We start from the raw sequence: 17,745 nt of genomic DNA, 5'->3' as shown, positions 1-17,745 counted from the left end.
CATGGACGAGTACTCGGGATACAATCAGATCAAGATGTGTGAGGAAGATGTCCCGAAGACATCCTTCGTGACCGAGGGAGGACTTTACTGCTACGAAGTAATGCCCTTCGGACTAAAAAACGCGAGGACCACTTATCAAAGGTTAGTAAACAAGATCTTCAAGGGGATGATCGGCAAGACTATGGAGGTGTATGTGGATGACATGCTAGTGAAAAGCTTGAAGGCGGAACACTATATCCGAGACCTAGAAAAGGCATTTCAAGTATTAAGGCAATACGGCATGAAGCTGAATCCAACAAAGTGTGCGTTTGGAGTAGCATCGGGAAAGTTCCTCGGCTTCATAGTTTCAGAGAGGGGAATCGAGGACAATTCGATGAAAATACAGGTCATCCAAGATATGAGGTCACCACAGAATGTGAAGCAAGTCCAGGAGCTCACAAGTAGAGTTGCCGCCCTATGACGATTCATGTCTCGGTCAACTGATAAGTGTCTTCCTTTCTTTAAAACCTTGAAGGGGTCGAAAAAGTTCAAGTGGATAGAGGAGTATGAAAAGTCCTTTGAACTATTGAAAGAATACCTAGCGACGCCCCCACTACTGATGAAGCCAAATACAGGGGATACCTTGTAGTTATACCTAGCTGTATCGACTGTGGCAGTAAGTGCAGTATTGATAAAGGAAGAAGGAAGACAACATCGACCAATATATTACGTTAGCCGAACCCTTTTGGATGCAAAAACAAGATATAGAAAGATGGAGAACGTAATATATGCCCTAGTGATAGCGGCAAGAAAGCTGAGGCCCCATTTCCAGTCACACACAGTGTGCATGCTCACAGACCAACCTCTAAAGAAGATACTACAGAGGCTGAAAATGTCCGGCCGCCTAGTAAACTGTGCCATAGAGTTGGGAGAATTCGACATCCAGTGCAAACCGAGAACCACAATAAAAGCACAGGCCCTAACAGACTTCATAGCTGAGACAATGCTCCCAGATGAACCCTAGGAGTCTGTCGAGGCTCGGGCAGAAAGAACTTGGACATTGTATGTGGATGGCACATCTAACACCGCGGGAAGCAGCGTTGGGATCATACTTATTAGCCCCGAGGGATTCAAAATCGAGTATGCAATATGGTTCGACTTCGATGCATCCAACAATGAAGCTGAGTACGAAGCAATAATAGCCGAAATAAATCTGGCACCAACCTTGATGGTACAGGAGTTAGCAGTGCATAGTGACTTACAGCTCGTGGTGCGACAGGTGAATGGGGACTATGAAGCCAAGGAGCAAAGGATGACCGAGTACTTAAAGACAGTGCGAGAGAAAGTAACAACCTTCAAGGAGTTCGAGGTAAGGCAGGTGCCGCGGGTAAAGAATGCCAGCACAGACGCGCTATCACAATTGGCCACCTCTGACTTCACGGACCTTGGACGATCGGTGTATTTCGAAGTATTACACCAACCAAGCACCGAAGGCCCCGGGAGGTATTACCCGTTGGCGAGGATGGCCCTAGCTAGATGGATGCCATAATCGAATACCTGAAGGAAGGAATACTCCCCAAGGACAGGGACGAGGTAAGGAAGGTACGAATACTGTCAGCACACTTCCTATTGAAGGACAAGATGCTGTACAAAATAGGGTTCTCCACATCGTACCTCAAGTGCCTGAACTCTACCGATGGTGAGTACGCACTCCGAGAAGTACATGAAGCGAGCCCGAGCCTTGGCCCATAAAGTACTGAGGCAGGGCCTGTTCTGGCCGACCATGAGGAAGGATGCAGAGTTGTTCGTCAAGAAGTGCGTTAAGTGTCAGATGTTCACCCCCGTCCCTCGGTGGCACCCTACCGAGCTTTCTTCCCTGTCAAGCCCGGTACCATTTGCCATGTGGGGAATGGATATCTTGGGCCCGTTCCACCTGGCCACGAGGCAAAGAAAGTTTGTTGTGGTGGTAATAGACTACTTCACGAAGTGGACAGAAGCTGAAGCCCTGGCTACAATATCTGAAAAGAATGTAAGGGACTTCTTCGAGAGGGCGGTAGTCTATCGATTCGGAATCCCCTGGGTGGTGGTAACGGACAATGGAACTCAGTTTACTAACCCAACTTTTGGCTTGTTTTGTGATACCCTCGGCATTGACCACAGGAAAATGTCCATTGGTTACCCATTGACCAACGAACTGACAGAGGCAACCAATCATACCCTGCTCCAAGGGATAAAGAAGAGACTGGATGATGCCAAAGGGTTATGGGCAGAAGAATTATACAACATCATCTGGACTTACCACATGACTGAGAGATCAGCCATCGGAGAAACACCTTTCATTTTTACCTACGGCACCGAAGCTGTACTCCTAGTGGAGGTAGGAGCCGCGACCCATCGGATTTAGTATTACAATGAAGAAGAAAATGACAAAGGACTCTGAGCTAATTTAGACCTCTTGACTGAGGTCAGAGACGCCTCGTAAGAAAGGATCGCCGCCTACTAGCAAAAGCTTACGAGGTATTACAACTCCAAATTCCGAAGGAACGAGTTCAGACCTGAGGCATCAAGGAAAGATAGCTCTAAATTGGGAAGGTCCTTACAGAGTCTCGAGGATAATACGACCAGGGTCTTATCACCTGGAGACTACGGGGGGAGAAAATGTACCCCGATCATGGAACTCGAAGAACTTGAGGAAATTCTACCAGTAGTGAAGTAGCATGCACATTTACATTCACATTTCGTAATTTTTTCCCTAAGCACTTCATAGTTATAACTTCCCATCCCAAACACTCCGAAGGATTTTCATTTCATAAATATATGAGCCGGCTTACGGTAATCGCTTCCCGATAGTTGCAAAAACAAGGCACTCACTTCGGTCGGGCGCTCGGGCCAAAGCCGAGAAAACATGGTCAAAAGAATAACCTTGGTTGGGAGCTCAGGCCAAGGTAGAGCAGACCTGACGAGGAACCTTAGATAGGACCTTAGTTGAGAGCCGACAACAAATAGGGGTTATGAAGGAAGCACTTGAGGCGGGGGCTGAATGAAGACACCCCAAGGTTCGTGGGAGCCTTGGCCTTTATTCCCACACCATCGGACCAATGACTCAATAGGACCGAACCCTGTGATAAAGGTTGGCTCCCACTGAACCACTTGAATGAGAGCTTCGGCCTTCATACCCCCCACCTATAGGCCGAAGATCTGGGACATCCCTTCGGATTTGGAATCGGTCTTCGGGATTGCAAAGAAAAAAAAGAGACAAAAGACAAATCGAGAAGACAAGTATCTGAACAAAAAGCATTTTATTCATAGAGACGCTCGAAGGCCAACATTACATTAAGACACCCGAAGGCCAAAATTACAAAAAGGAAAAAAAAAGAAGGTTGCAAATTACTATTGCAACCCCGTGAAGGGGATAGGTGGTTAAGAGCCAAACTCCAAGCCTGCGCCAAGAGATTCGTCTAACTTGCTGAGTAATTTAATGGTGTTCGGGTGTTCCTGGTTCTCAAAAATTCCTGTAATGGTTTAGGTTTTGTCTTAAATATAACCTCAAATATAATTAACTGAAGGACAAGGGTTCATAGAGTTGACCCCATTAAATCGAAGAATAAGTTGTTTGTGTTATTTTCCTTTTCCGTTTACTCGTCCTTTTTTCTTTTTCACAGATCCATATAGTTGGTCCCAACGCAGTGTTGTAGCATATATAGTCTTGTGGGACCTGCAATTTTTTCTTTTTTTTTGGATAAACTCGTCCGATTTGCACAGTGGCACCCACTCACTCCTTATTTATATGAAAAACTAAAAAACTACCATAGACGTGCACCTGATTGAATATTAATTAATCACTCAAAATGGATTGAACAAGAATGTCTATCCATATGTTTGATAAACTAATGGTTATTATATAATAAACACATCCTTGTAGCTAATAAACCTCTATTACAAATGTATAATGTTGAAGAGTGGTGGGAGGCATGGTTAGCCTGCCAGCCCATTACGCCCGTGCTGGTGAGATTACATAGCAGTCTCCCATAGATTGCCGTTGTTGTATAATATCTATCTCTTGAAATCATGGGTGTTTTTGCACACCATAATTCACCAATTATGTAAGGCAGTTGTTATTACAACACTTAAGTGTTGCTGCCTTTTGGACGCTGCAGTAAATCTCAACCGTACATCTGGTTTTAATGAATTTGAAACATCCATTCCTTTCACCGACCGGCTGCTTTGGTAAGTAAACATCTTCGCCTTGGATGGTTGAGTAGAAGGAAACCATCACAGGCCAACTGTAGAAGTTCTTCCTTGGACTCTCTTCAACGATTCTTCCACCGTCGGAGGTAGAGACTCACAATTGAGGAGAGGTGTTTGCATAGGAGGCTTGGGCTGGTGCTTGATGCGATGGTGATGATAGAAGAAGAAGAAGAATGAGGGGTGGTGTTTGCAACAATGGCTAGCAGGTCGGGGGCTTGGGCTGGTACTTACAGTGATGGTGAAGAAGAAGAAGAAGAAGAAGAAGGGAAGAGACGCCTCATGTTCGGTAAACACAATGGAAGTAACCGACTAGGTTAATGGGAATCATTAGATCAATGGACGATTCAGATTCACTATAATAAAATCAACGGTTCAAATTAAATGTAGCGTTTATATCTTCTGAACTCTTAAGCGTTGCTACCACTCAGCCCAAAGTTAATTATTTAACCCAAAATTTTCGCCCAATTTACTAGAAAGTGCCATCAGAAGTTTCCTTCCAATAGTATTGCAGATACTCTGATTTGGAAGTTCTTGTCTCTTATGTGTATAACAGATTGACTTATTTCCACTTCTTGACTATTAAGCGTTTCTTCCTACCAAAAAAAAAAAAAAAGTACAAGCTTTTCTTATCATTTATACACATGATGATCGGTAAATTCCTGCTCTACCAAGAAAAAGTTTTCCCTCCAATCCGCAGTTGTCCTCGTACATATCTACCGTTAAAGGGTAAATGCCTCCGCAATCCACGGGGCAGGTTCAAAATCAGTCGCTTAGCCATCGGGTTTCCGTTGGGAAATCTGGGAACTCAAGGGGGGTTGACAGAAAGTCTCACTTTTTGCATCTCTCTCTTCTTTCTCTCTCCTTACCCTTTCGTCAATTATGCAGTTTCTTTGACTCTAATCTGTAAACGAAAGGTACGCGAACGTCTCCACCTGCATTTTCGTTTTCCTGAATTTTGTTTATGTACATGAATCTTAATTTGTTAATTTGAGTGGAATGATCATATCCGAGAGAGAAGCATTCATGCTCTAATTGCTTCTAGTTGTCATTATTGTGCTTTGTTATTGATCGATGGCAATGCAGGCTTTTGGGTTATGTTGTTGTTGATTCTTGCTCAGTGATAGTCGGATGGTTACCCGAAACACAGACTCTTCTCAGGTGAGTGCGTAGGTTCACCATTAGAGGATCATGATTTGCAGATTTTTTTATTTTTTTTGGTTTCTCCCTGAAATGGTGGTTCAATGTAGGTCGTTTTGTTGATACACGAGAAAGAAAATTAACAATTTGTGGTTTTTGATTTTTAGGGAGATGGTGGTTCGGCCCCTCCTCCCCCTGCCCCGGCGGATCAGTTGCGTTCTCGTACTGGCAATACGGTAATTGATCAGATATCAATCTTGTCATTTGTTTGTCATTACTGGATTCGTATTATACATTTATGGTCAACCACTCATAATTTTGGCCTTTAACGGGGCACCTCCACTCCGCCTCCTCCCCACCCCTAAAAAAAAAAAAAAATTATTTTGCTAATATGAGCTCAATGCTGACTTATAGTACTTCAATAAACTTGCTTTTCCATCAAATTTCTTTTTTCTGTGCTTCTTTTTATCAGTTTTTGATGAAGGAAGACTGGTTGGCAGGATAAGTTTATGTATGAAATACCTTATAACGTATGAGAGCTCATGACCGAAGTCCTATACACTTGGCTCTTGTATATGCGAGGTCCGGGGGGTGGGAGGAGAAATATGCAGCCTTACCCTGAGAATGTCGAGAGGCTGTTTCGATCGCTTGAGCACCAGGTCACAACCTTGATGGTTAAGTCTAGTGTGATAGAAAAAAGGATTTAAAATTGGAAAATCCAATCAATTGCTGGAGTTTGAAACTTTTTGATCAAAATTTTAACCCAATGGAAACCTTCTGTATTCACAAAAGCATCAACCGTTGGTTGGTAAAATTCCTTGGTGACAAAGTGCTCCATTGGTGGAAGAGACCTAGGTTCTAGCTCAAAAGTGATGTATTGATCTTATTTGCAAGTCAGCATTTGAATTGGAACTGCTTTTTCATTGTGGTGTCCTCCATTGGGCTTAGTTTGGTACTTGGTTAGTTGGTTAGTCTTTGGGCAAGCTAGTTCAATTATATGAGTATCGCACATGCAGGAGCCTCGTGCACCGGGTACGCCCAATGTGTAAATCAGTATGTGCAATCATGTAGCTAGCTGATAGAATTTTCATTACCTTCTTGTTTATGCTAGATTTTATGTGGCATTTCATTTTCTCTCTCTCTTCTTATTCATTTACTAGACTCCTTAATGCTCTTCTATCATGACCTTTACATTCCTATGCAGGTTTTTAAGAGCGGGCCACTTCTCATCTCGTCAAAAGGTTTGGTTTTTAATTTTCTTGGAACAAGATAATACTTTGTGGTTACTTGGTCTTTTGACAAGAAAGTACACTATATGGTCATATTGCCTATAATGAGCGTGTGATCCAACCAATCCAGAAAATTAATTTCTCTATGTATGACTCATAGATCTCGCTAATATCTCTTTTTTTCAAAAAGGCGAGACGAGATGTATGGTGAGTTATAATTGTACAAAAACTTGACCGAGATCTCTAGATCTCGCCTCTGTCTAGCCAAAACTTGCCAAGATCTCGCCTCTCTCTACTTTTATGAAGAAAAAATACTAAGGAGCAAGAATTTTGGTGTTTTTGCTTGACAATCTCCATTCCTACACTCATTGAAGCTTAAAGAGTAGAGAATATTACCTTCTCATCCACATTTGGAGTTACTTTAATTTTCAATGTATGTGAATGTGACTCATATGTCATCAATGTTAATTGTTAAACAATTAAGTAATTATTTATGATGTCTTTTAAATTCTTATGATTATGTTGTGTCATATACTCATATGTTGATTGTGGAATGTGGATTGTGAAATAGAGCATACTGGCCTAGGGTCCGAAGAGTCGGAGACTGCTTACATAGGGTACAAAGTCAAAAGTACTATTTTAATTTTGATTTTCAAAAAACTGATATTTCCATTGTGTTTAGAAGGCCTAAAATAGGGCAAATACCAAGTTTCAGGGGCTATAATGACTATATGGCCACCGAGACCAACCACCAAGTCGACCGGGAAAAATATATGACCTCAGCGAGATCTCGCCAGATCTCTCTTTTCTAGATTAGCGAGATGGGAGGCAAGAGCGAGATCTTAAACCTTATGGATGAGTGCTACGTAGTATAAATGTATGGACTTCTATCTTTTTGCCTATATTTTCCCCTCGAAGTAAAACCACTGGATTTAGAAGAACATGGATGACATAATTAATTCTGGAGGTTTATTCTGAGTTGAAAACTCAGGGTTGGCCGAGAAGGTGCAAAGTGAAAAGAGATCTAGTTTACTCGTAATTTATGAATTCTACTCTAGTCTTTCAGGAGTTAGAACAACTTAACATAAGACAGTTCCTAATGTACCCCTAATACATATATTCTAACACTCCCCTTCAAGCTGGAGAATAAATGTCATACATTCTCAACTTGCATAAGAGGGTACTAAACTGGTGAGGAATGAGTCCTTTGGTGAAGATGTCTGCCAGTTGGTCACCTGTCCTCACAAAGGGTGTGCAGATATTACCAGAATCAATCTTCTCTTTGATGAAATGCCGGTCTACTTCAATGTGCTTTGTTCTATCATGTTAAACCGGGTTGTGAGCAATGCTTATTGCTGCTTTGTTGTCACAGTAGGGTCTCATAGGTCCCTCAGTGTTATACCCCAGCTCGAGAACTAACCGACGCAGCCAAGTGAGCTCACAAACAGTATGAGCCATTGCTCTGTACTCAGCCTCTGCACTAGATCTAGCTACAACCGGCTGTTTTTTGCTTCTCCATGTGACCAGGTTACCACCCACAAATGTACAATAACTAGATGTAGATCTCCTAACAGAAATGGATCTAGCCCAATCAGCATCAGAATAGCCTTCTATCGTCAAGTGATTGTTCCTGGCATACAAAAGTCCTTTTCCTGGAGAGGACTTCAAGTATTTGAGGATACGTTACACAATATCTAAGTGCCCACTCTTGGGTGCATGCATAAACTGACTCACTACTCCCACTACATAAGAAATGTCTGGGTGAGTCGGAGACAGATAAATCAACTTCCTTACTAGCCTCTGGTAATTCCCTACATCAACAAGGGAAGGGCCACAATCCTCTCCAAGCTTATGATTCTGCTCAATAAGAGAACTTGCCGGTTTACAACCCAGCATTCCTGTTTCCTTCAATAGATCTAGAACAAATTTTCTTTGGCATACATTGATTCCCTTCTTAGACCTTGACACTTCAATACCCAAGACATATTTCAAGTGTCCTAGATCCTTGATCTCAAACTGTTTAGCCAAATAAGCTTTTAGCCTAGTTATCTCCTCATTGTCGTTTCTAGTTACTACAATATCATCAACATCCACAATCAGTACTGTGATGGTGCCATTTCCTCTCCGGGTAAATAATGTGTGGTTTGCTTGACTCTGGGAATATCCATTTTTCAGAATGGCCTGTCTGAATCTCTCAAACCAATCATTTGGCTACTGCTTCAGACCATAAAGTGCCTTCTTTAGGAGATACACCTTACCATCGGCTGTCAGAAACTTGAAGCCAAGAGGGGGCTGCATATACACTTCCTCCTATAAATCTCCATGAAGGAAGGCATTCTTCACATCTAACTATACAAGGGTCAATCTCTCTTTGCTGCCACAGATAAAAGAACTCTTACAGAGTTATGTTTGGCCATAGGAGTAAGGTCTCCTGATAATTAATTCCATACACCTGACTATACCCTTTGGCCACCAATCTTGCATTGTACCTCTTAATAGCATTATCTGATTGGTACTTGATCGTATAGACCCATCTACGTCCAACTGGGATTCTCCCCCTGGGAAGGTCAACCAGTTTCCAGGTACAGTTCTTTTCAAGAGCCATCATTTCCTCTGATATGTCTTGTTTCCACTTAGGGTCTGACATAGCCTCAGTAATAGTTTCGGGAATGGAAGCAAAAGAAAGAGCAACTGGAAAAGCAACACCTGTAGGAAAGAGCGCATCATAGGAAACAAACTGGGCTATAGGATTAGTACAAACTCTCTTACCCTTACGAACAACAATAAGAAGATCCAACTCCAAATGAGGAAAAGAGATGTTACCTGACTAAGGAAGGGGAAGCTCAGGATGTGGATTCAAAGAGGACTCTTGGCAGGTCTTCGTTCTTCTTGTGTACATAATAACAGGTGCCTTCTCTGTACAAGGTTCATCCACAGTAGCAACATCATCCACCTCTTTATTTTTATCAATATCAAAGGAAAAGGGAGTCAGAGGCAATGGGGTAAGAAATGGAATTGCATCAGTAGCCTTTTCACTTTCATTTCCATTCTCCCCCTGAAGAGGATGCTGATGAGGTGCAAAGTAAGGGATAGACTCAAGAAATGTGACATCTAGAAAGCCACATTAATAATAGCTTCAAACGAAAAATTTTTGGAACATGCATACCAATAAAAGACTTCTACCAACTTTAACAAACGACGATTTTTCCTCTTAGCTACCCCATTTTGTTGGGGGTGTATCAACACAAGCAAGCTGATGGATAATACCATTGTCAGTAAAAAAGTCTTGTAGACCACCATACATGTACTCCCCCCCTTTATCAGATGGACAATTTTGATCTTAGTTTCAAATTGGGTAGGACCATTTGATAGAAGTTTTTGAAGGCATCATAAACATCACTCTTATGTTTCATAAGTATGGTCCAAGTACAACGAGAAAAATCATCCATAAAAGAAACAAAATAATGATGGCTAAACAGGGAGATAATAGGATAAGGTCCCCAAACATCAGTATGCACAATATGAAAAGGAACAACAGATTTATTACCATGATAGGGATAACATGAACGATAATGGTTAGCAAAGTACATGGTTCACAATTAAATATATGAGTAGAAGAAAAAGATGTAAACAAATGAGGTAATTGTTTCCTCATAACAACAAAAGATGGATGTCCCAAATGTTGATGCCAAAGCATCATAGAGTAAGAGGTAATGAGAATACTGCCTTTACTAGAGATAGAGGAGAAAGTACCATCGGCTACTCAAACCTTATCCTTACTAGAGCAAATGGAGTAGGAGTCATAGTAATGGGATGTGCTAGTCATGTGGTCAGTGGCACCAGAGTCGATGACCCACGACGGAGCTGTGGAAGGCGCAGAGGTGGTAACATATATAACAGAAGCTGAGGCATCCTGTGAGGTAGACGGGCTATCAAGTTGAGTCATAAACTGGCGAAGCACTGCAATATCATCCTTAGAGAAGGAGCTGGTATCTGTTTGTCGGGGCCTCTAGTATCAGCTTTTGTCATAGTAGCATGGGCTGTAGCCCCTTCTTTGCGGCCACCACATGTGCCAGTAGATCCACTATGTGTACTAGGACGGCCATGAAGGACCTAGCACCTCTCTGGAGTGTGGCCAGGTTTCCCACAATGATCACATTGTCATCTATTCCTGTCATCTCCATGGGATGGCCTTTGACCTCGACCGCCTCCACGCTATTCTCTGTGAGTAGTGGAGGAAAGTGTAGAGCGCTCAAGTGAAGGTGTAGAATTCATGTCACCTCTCCTAGTTTCCTCACTCAGGAGGTAGCTACACACCTCATCAAGTGTAGGTAGGGGTGACCAGCCCAAAATCTGTATCCGGATCTGCTCATATTCTGAATTCAGCCCACCTAGAAGAATCAGTACACGCTCTTTTTCAAGAGATCTATAGTGCTTGGCTTCATCATCAAGATTGGTCAAATAAAAATCTCGGTAATGATCATACCCCTCCCAGTGTCCTATAACAGTATTATAGTAGTCAGAAATGGACTTAGTCCCCTGCTTCATGGAGAGAGCCTGCTGAAGAAGTTGGTAGACCTTCACAGAGTCACCTACCTGTTATAGGTCCTAGAGACACTATCCCAAATATCCTTGGCAGTTTCCTTCCTTATAAATCTTCGACCTATCTCAGGGTTCATGGAGAAGAGTAGCCAAGTCATAATAGTAGAGTTTGCAGTCTTCCATTTCTGGTACCCTGAGTCTACGACAACGAGAGCCTTGATAGCCCCTGTAATGTATCCTAGCTTCCCTCTACTCCGCAAGGACAGCTTCATAGAGTGTGACCAATCCAAGTAGTTGGCACTATTCAACTTCACAAGAGAAATCTGGGTGTTAGGATTGTCAAAGATAATCGAACTGGGGTTGGTACTACATGACCCACTGGATGTAGCTTCTAGAGGTTCCGTGAGATCAGACATAATGTAAGGATACTCTTCAAACAATACCAATGGAGATCCAAACCAAAGGGGATACACAAGTCCCAAATATTGTCTTCTCAGAACCCAAAAAAAAAATCCAGCAGGCTAATGGAGCATGAAATCTTGATAGAACATCAATAAAACTCACTTCTAACCATGAAGCTTCATCCCAACAGCATAAGCAAACATTATAGAGCCAAATACATCTATCACAAGCAACCAAATCACATAGTTCTTACCATTATAGACAAAAAATGATTTACATCGACTGAAAAACGATACCTAACAGCTTAGAGGAGAATGAGTTGTGCTCCTACAACTCTCCAAGGTAGACACGAAGGTTTGGAGGGTCAGAGGAGGGCCTTGGGCGACTCTATCCACCCCAGCTACAAGCTCCACCAAAATTTGAGGAGAGAAAAAAGAGGTTGATTCCCAGGCTGGTGGTAAAGCTGGGAATGGCTTCAATCCTTGTGTGGACTTCAAACAACCCTTGTAGACCTTCAATCACTCTTCAAGAACCTTCAACTTGCTTCTAGAACACCATCAAATCTTCTTTTTGAATCTGTTTACATAGTATAGCCTCTATTAAACCCTAAAAAGCAAAAAAGGGGTCCAATAGAAACTCAAAGAATGAGTAGGAGGAACCTTGGTCGACTCTCAAACCCCTTTAGCTCTGATACCAAGTTAGAAGTTAGGATATTAGGGTTAGAGAGGAATAAGATGAAGAGAAGAGAGGTAGGGAGAAGAAGGAGAGACGTTGAGAGAAGAGGGAAATAGAAAAGGGAAAAATGGGAGTGAGTTTTCTTCTCACCTCACCTATATTAGATTCAAATAATAATTTAGGAAATTACAGATTCTTCCCTAAGAGAGGTGAAAGAGAAATAAAAGAAATTACATAAATGGACAACTTAACATAAGACAGTTCCTAATGTACCACTAATACATATATTCTAACATCAGGGACAGGCTTGCATAGGTCTAGAAACAGATAGACAATACAAAGAAGGAAATAGTAGTTCTGTACCAGCTAATCTTATACTGTCTTTTATTTTCCTCCCAACTTATCTTGCCTGTGTCATTGCTTAAAAAATGCCAGACTAAATTGATTCCGTCTTCTAGATTGATCTATCCGTCTAACCCTCTAGGTTATATCCCAATAAGGTACTAACTAGGAGATATGACTGGATACTGAGGATGTTTGAGGTCGCAATGTGGCATGTAGTCTTTGCTCTCATGTAGGGAGCAATGTTTTTATGTTAATCTTTAATGCTAGTTCCAGTATATTTTCTCCTTTTCCTGTTGAACAAAAATTGACAAATTCTGGACCAATATTTTTATTACTGTCACTTAGGTTTATGGCTTATCTGAAATTTATATTCTGCAATTGCCATATGTAGGAATAGGATGGACATCATGGAAGAAAAGATGGTTTATTTTAACTCGTACATCATTGGTTTTCTTCAGAAGTGATCCGGTTAGTGATTTTGTCTCTTTACCTTTACCTTTTCCTGTCTCCCTTCTTTTCACCTCGTAAATTTTCTTTATCTCTTTGGTAGTAGATATTGCGACATTTCCAAAGTATTGTCTTGAGAGATATCCCTTTATACTTCATAGTTTCAATGCTATGTGCTTGCTCTAAGCACTAAGGTCCTAAAAGGTGATACTAATTTACCTCAACGGTTGTATGCTGTCAACCTTGAACTGTATAATCTATCATCTGTGTTCCAAATTAATGGACAATGGTCAAAATCAACCTTAATTTGTACATCTTACTGGCTGAAATTATTTTGCTTTTTGGAATAACATCATCAAATACATTTTGTGGTTCAAATTGTGTGCTATATATGATTACCTCATGTATCGGTTGAACTGGTGTCCCTAGGAACTAAATGCTGTTTCTAGGTCAATGATCGGACCAGGCCTAACATTGATAATAGCATCCAATGTTAACTCTTTAGTTCATTTTAAAGAGGGAATGTCTAAATGACACCTCTATAGGTGTGTTTAGAACTTGACACCTTTTGGTTGCTCCTTGTCTTATTCCTAAAAGTTGTTAAGTCAAGGGTAAAAAGGGGTTTTAAAATAATTTGAAACTGACTTATCATTATATTTTTATCAAAAGCTGTCATTGTCTTGCACATTTTTCAGGTATACATATGAAATGACAGGATATACCCTCATTGAAAAAGAAAGTGTATTATAATAAAAGAGCAAAAAAGTAAAGTTACAAATTATTTGACATCTTAAAAGTGTCAATAAGAAAATCCCCTTAAAATAATAGTTCTACTAATTATTGAGGTGATGATCAGGATGTTATAATGTAGTGCTCACGTATTTTTTCTTTAGCAAATATATGGAAGGATTTTTTGACTATTGTTTTTTTACTTTCTAGAATGTTGTTCCTCAAAGAAGCGGTGAGGTGAATCTTACACTTGGTGGTATTGACCTAAACAGCTCAGGCAGGTTGGCTTTGCTTACTTAAATTTCATATCTTTTTTTGGGTAGAGAAATATCATTCATTATTACTTTGACTTTGTTGCTCTTGACTATTACTGTATGGTACTTCATTCTTGTTTGCTAATATTTTTTCTACGTTTTACAATTATAGTGTGGTTGTCAAAGAAGATAAAAAACTCTTGACTGTGCTCTTTCCTGATGGTCGTGATGGGCGAGCTTTCACACTCAAGGTGCTTCTGCCATCTTAATTCTATCGTTGAAACTTTTTATTGGGGGTGTTTCCCCACAATTCCCATATAACTGCTTCTGTTCCAAGGTTTTTTCTGTGTCCTCGCAATGTTCAAAAGCTCAACATTGTTAATGACTGCCACTGAGAGCTACAAAAAATTCAAGGAAAATTTATTGGAATGTGTTTAAATAATGGAAGAATTTTTATTTTTAGTGATTGGAGAAATATTAATAATGTATAAAAAATTTCAATTTTTAGTGAGGATTGTTAAAATATACGTCTGCTTGCACAATAAGGGCCAAAAAGTATATAAACATCCCCTACATGAGAAATAATAGATGAATAAGTGGTCGTTGTTGGCTCAAATTTGTTTTCATCTTATGAGCAAGGCCATCTAGTTGCACCCCCACATAGTTGAAATACTTGATCAAAATTGCCAGTTATGAGATATGGCTTTATACGAATTGACATGGTGATTGTATTTATGCCAATTGGTAGATATTATGATGACAAAATCACTATCATAATCATCCTATGCTATGGATGTAAAAGTACTTTTACATCTTTAGAACGATGACCCAATGCAAATGCTCTTTAATTATGATATTTAATCACCTTTTCTTGGCCGGACCTCAGCGCATTGGTAAAGTTGCTCCATTGTGACCTAATGGTCGCAGGTTTGAGTTAGGAAACAATCTCTCTGCAAAGCAGGGATAAGATTGTTGTTAACAGAATAGATTAGGACTGTAATGCTTGGACCAACATCCAAGACCTTTATTTAAAATGTGAGAGAGAGAGAGAGAGAGAGAGAGAGAGAGAGAGAGAGAGAGAGAGAGAGAGAGAGAGAGAGAGAGAGAGATCACAATAATGTCTCCCAACCATAACCAAATCACTTAAGTGGATTCGGCTATAGTGTGGATCAATATATGCCCCTGCAACATCTATTTTTATACTCCCCATCAATTCTAGGCATAAATACACTCATAGATGCCCAACCTGAACAAAATAAGACTTCCCCCCAATCCCTTAGTGAAGACATTGGTTAGCTGATCACCAGACTTCACAAAGGTCACACAAATCATTCCATTATCCAGCTTCTCCTTGATGAAGTGTAGGTCAATCTCTACGTGCTTATTACGGTCATATTATACTGGATTGTAAGCAATACTTATTGTAGCTTTATTATCACAATACAACATCATCGAAAGACGAACAGGAACACCAAGGTCTTAGAGTACACTTTTCAACTCCTACAGTTCACAAATCCTTTGAACCATAGCACAGAACTTGGCTTCAACACTAGACCTTGCCACCACATTTTGCTTCTTGTTGTGCCAGGTAACAATGTTGCCACCAACAAAAGTATAATATCCTGAAATGGACTTCTTATTTGGAGATCCTACACAATCAACATCTGTGGAAGCCTTAACCCGAAAATGATTATGGGGAGGCAGAAAAATTCCCTTCCCTAGTGCCGACTTAAGGTAACGAAGGATACAAAGGATGGCCACCATATGGGTGGAACAAGGATCATGCATAAACTGACTTATCAAACTCATAACAAAGGCAATGTTAGGCTGTGTATGTGAGAGAGAAATCAACTTCCCTACTAGCTGTTGGTTTTGGCCTTTGTCAACTGGTTCATCGTCACCCTCCTTAAGTCTAATATTAGAATCTAGAGGAGTATTATAGAGATGACAACCAATAATCCAGTCTCTGACAAGAGATCTAATATGTACTTCCTTTGGGAGAGAATATACATTTTAAAGATCTGGCAAAATCAATCCTAAGGAAAACACCTCAACTTCCCTAGATCCTTTATCTCAAATTCTCATCCTAGAAAATCCTTGAGACGAGTAATTATATCATTATCGTTTCTAGTTACCATTATATCATCAACATATACGATGTGAATCGTGACCTTATCACTAGACCGCTTGATGAGCATGGTATAATCAACATTGCTTTGCCTGTATTCCACAGAGGTTATAGCTTTGTGAAATCTCCCAAACCAAGCTCTAGGGGACTCCCATACAAGGCTTGGTTCAGTTTGTAGACTTTGCCATTGGTAACGTCAAAAGAAAATCAGGAGGAATAGCTATGTATACTTCCTCATCAAGCTCTTTATGGAGGATAGCATTTTTCACATCAAGTTTGCTGTAGATCTCAACCAAGATTGACAACATATGACAATAAGACTCTAATAGTATTCTGCTTCATAATTGGAGCAAAGGTCTCCTGGTAGTCAATCCCGTATGTCTGTTTGTATCTCTTAGCAACAAGTCTAGCATTGTATTTGTCCACACTACCATCCATCTTCTGCTTGACAACAAAAACCCACTTGCAACCACCTAGTTTCTTCCCAGAGGAAGAGCTACAAGATCCTATATGTTGTTTTTCTTCAAGGCCTTTGCTGCTTTCCACCTTGCATATTTGACATCATCCTGCCAATTTTTTGGAATACGAACAGAGGAAAGGGAAGAAACGAAGGTACGATAGGAGGCAGAGAATACTGAGAAAAAGACCGGGTGAACTAGTCATATGATCTGTGCATCAGAGCCAATGATCCAAGGAAGAGATACAATAGATGCACAATGACCACCGAAAGAAATATCTGAGTGAGCAGAATGGGACTCAGATGTAACCGGCGTAAAGGCATCAGTAGTAGCAGATGATGATGAGGACTCTTACTTGGTCATTAGATGACGCAGAAGAGATAAATCATCTTATGAGAGAGAAGCACCGATGGGGGCAGCCATAGTTGTCACGGTGCCAAGGCGAGCCAAGGCGTTGGAGGGTTGTCTAAGCACTTAGGTCAGACATTAAGGCGAACAAGGTGAAAAAGTGTTATTTTTTATTTTCCCTATTTTCTAACATTATTTAGTAAACTACATATACCTTGTATGATTGTATCATAAAAAATCAACATTAAGCCACATCAAGTCATTAAAAATCAACATTAAGCCACATCAAATCATAAAAAATCAACATTTAGATAATAAATGCTCTTGTTCTATAATAAGTTTGACTGGTCAAATGATTTTATTTTTACATAAGACTTTCTGTATTTGGTACAACGCAAAAACAGCTCTCCAACAAGTCTAAGATTACTTAAATCTGAGTTGTAATACAAAGTTATGCCTATGCCCCGGTCAAACTTATTTTAAAGTGCACGAATGCTAGTAAGTCTCTTGAATGAAAATTATTTTATAGACATCAAGATAAAAGATTATTTTACTGAACTTTTGGTTTTTAACAACGTTTTAACATGATAAGATTTATAAAATTTTTATAATTGAGAAAAACCCCAACATTTAAAAGTTGAAAATCACCCCTATAACCAAAATCTAGTTTTTGTTCTTGGATTGGGCGGTTGACTTTTTATCTTTTTGGAATTTGGTTTTTAAACTATTTTTATTGGATTCAAATAGGGGGTATTTGCTTATTTATGAATAATATATTAAGTAAATGAACCATTTACTTAAATGATATTTGACATAAATAAGTG

The 17,745-nt window shown here is 40.2% G+C and overlaps 1 protein-coding gene across 2 annotated transcripts in view; it reads left to right on the top strand.

The window, feature by feature from the left end:
• The first annotated feature begins 4,854 nt into the window (after positions 1-4,854).
• LOC122089336 (rho GTPase-activating protein REN1-like) overlaps positions 4,855-17,745 on the top strand; it is a 93,029-nt gene continuing 80,138 nt past the window's right edge. Inside the window, exons 1-7 of one of the 2 annotated variants that reach the window (XM_042658978.1) lie at positions 4,855-5,141; positions 5,311-5,385; positions 5,532-5,600; positions 6,569-6,605; positions 12,949-13,025; positions 13,944-14,014; positions 14,160-14,238. In XM_042658978.1, coding sequence (XP_042514912.1) covers positions 5,356-5,385; positions 5,532-5,600; positions 6,569-6,605; positions 12,949-13,025; positions 13,944-14,014; positions 14,160-14,238 — 363 coding nt within the window. In that variant the 5' untranslated portion in view covers positions 4,855-5,141; positions 5,311-5,355. The remainder of the gene's footprint in view (positions 5,142-5,310; positions 5,386-5,531; positions 5,601-6,568; positions 6,606-12,948; positions 13,026-13,943; positions 14,015-14,159; positions 14,239-17,745) is intronic. The other variant, XM_042658977.1, reaches the window with a different exon arrangement.

The sequence above is a fragment of the Macadamia integrifolia genome, chromosome 9 (genome assembly GCF_013358625.1).
Source record: "Macadamia integrifolia cultivar HAES 741 chromosome 9, SCU_Mint_v3, whole genome shotgun sequence".
Classification (NCBI taxonomy): Eukaryota; Viridiplantae; Streptophyta; class Magnoliopsida; order Proteales; family Proteaceae; genus Macadamia; species Macadamia integrifolia.
This window is presented reverse-complemented; position numbering and strand designations above follow the sequence as displayed.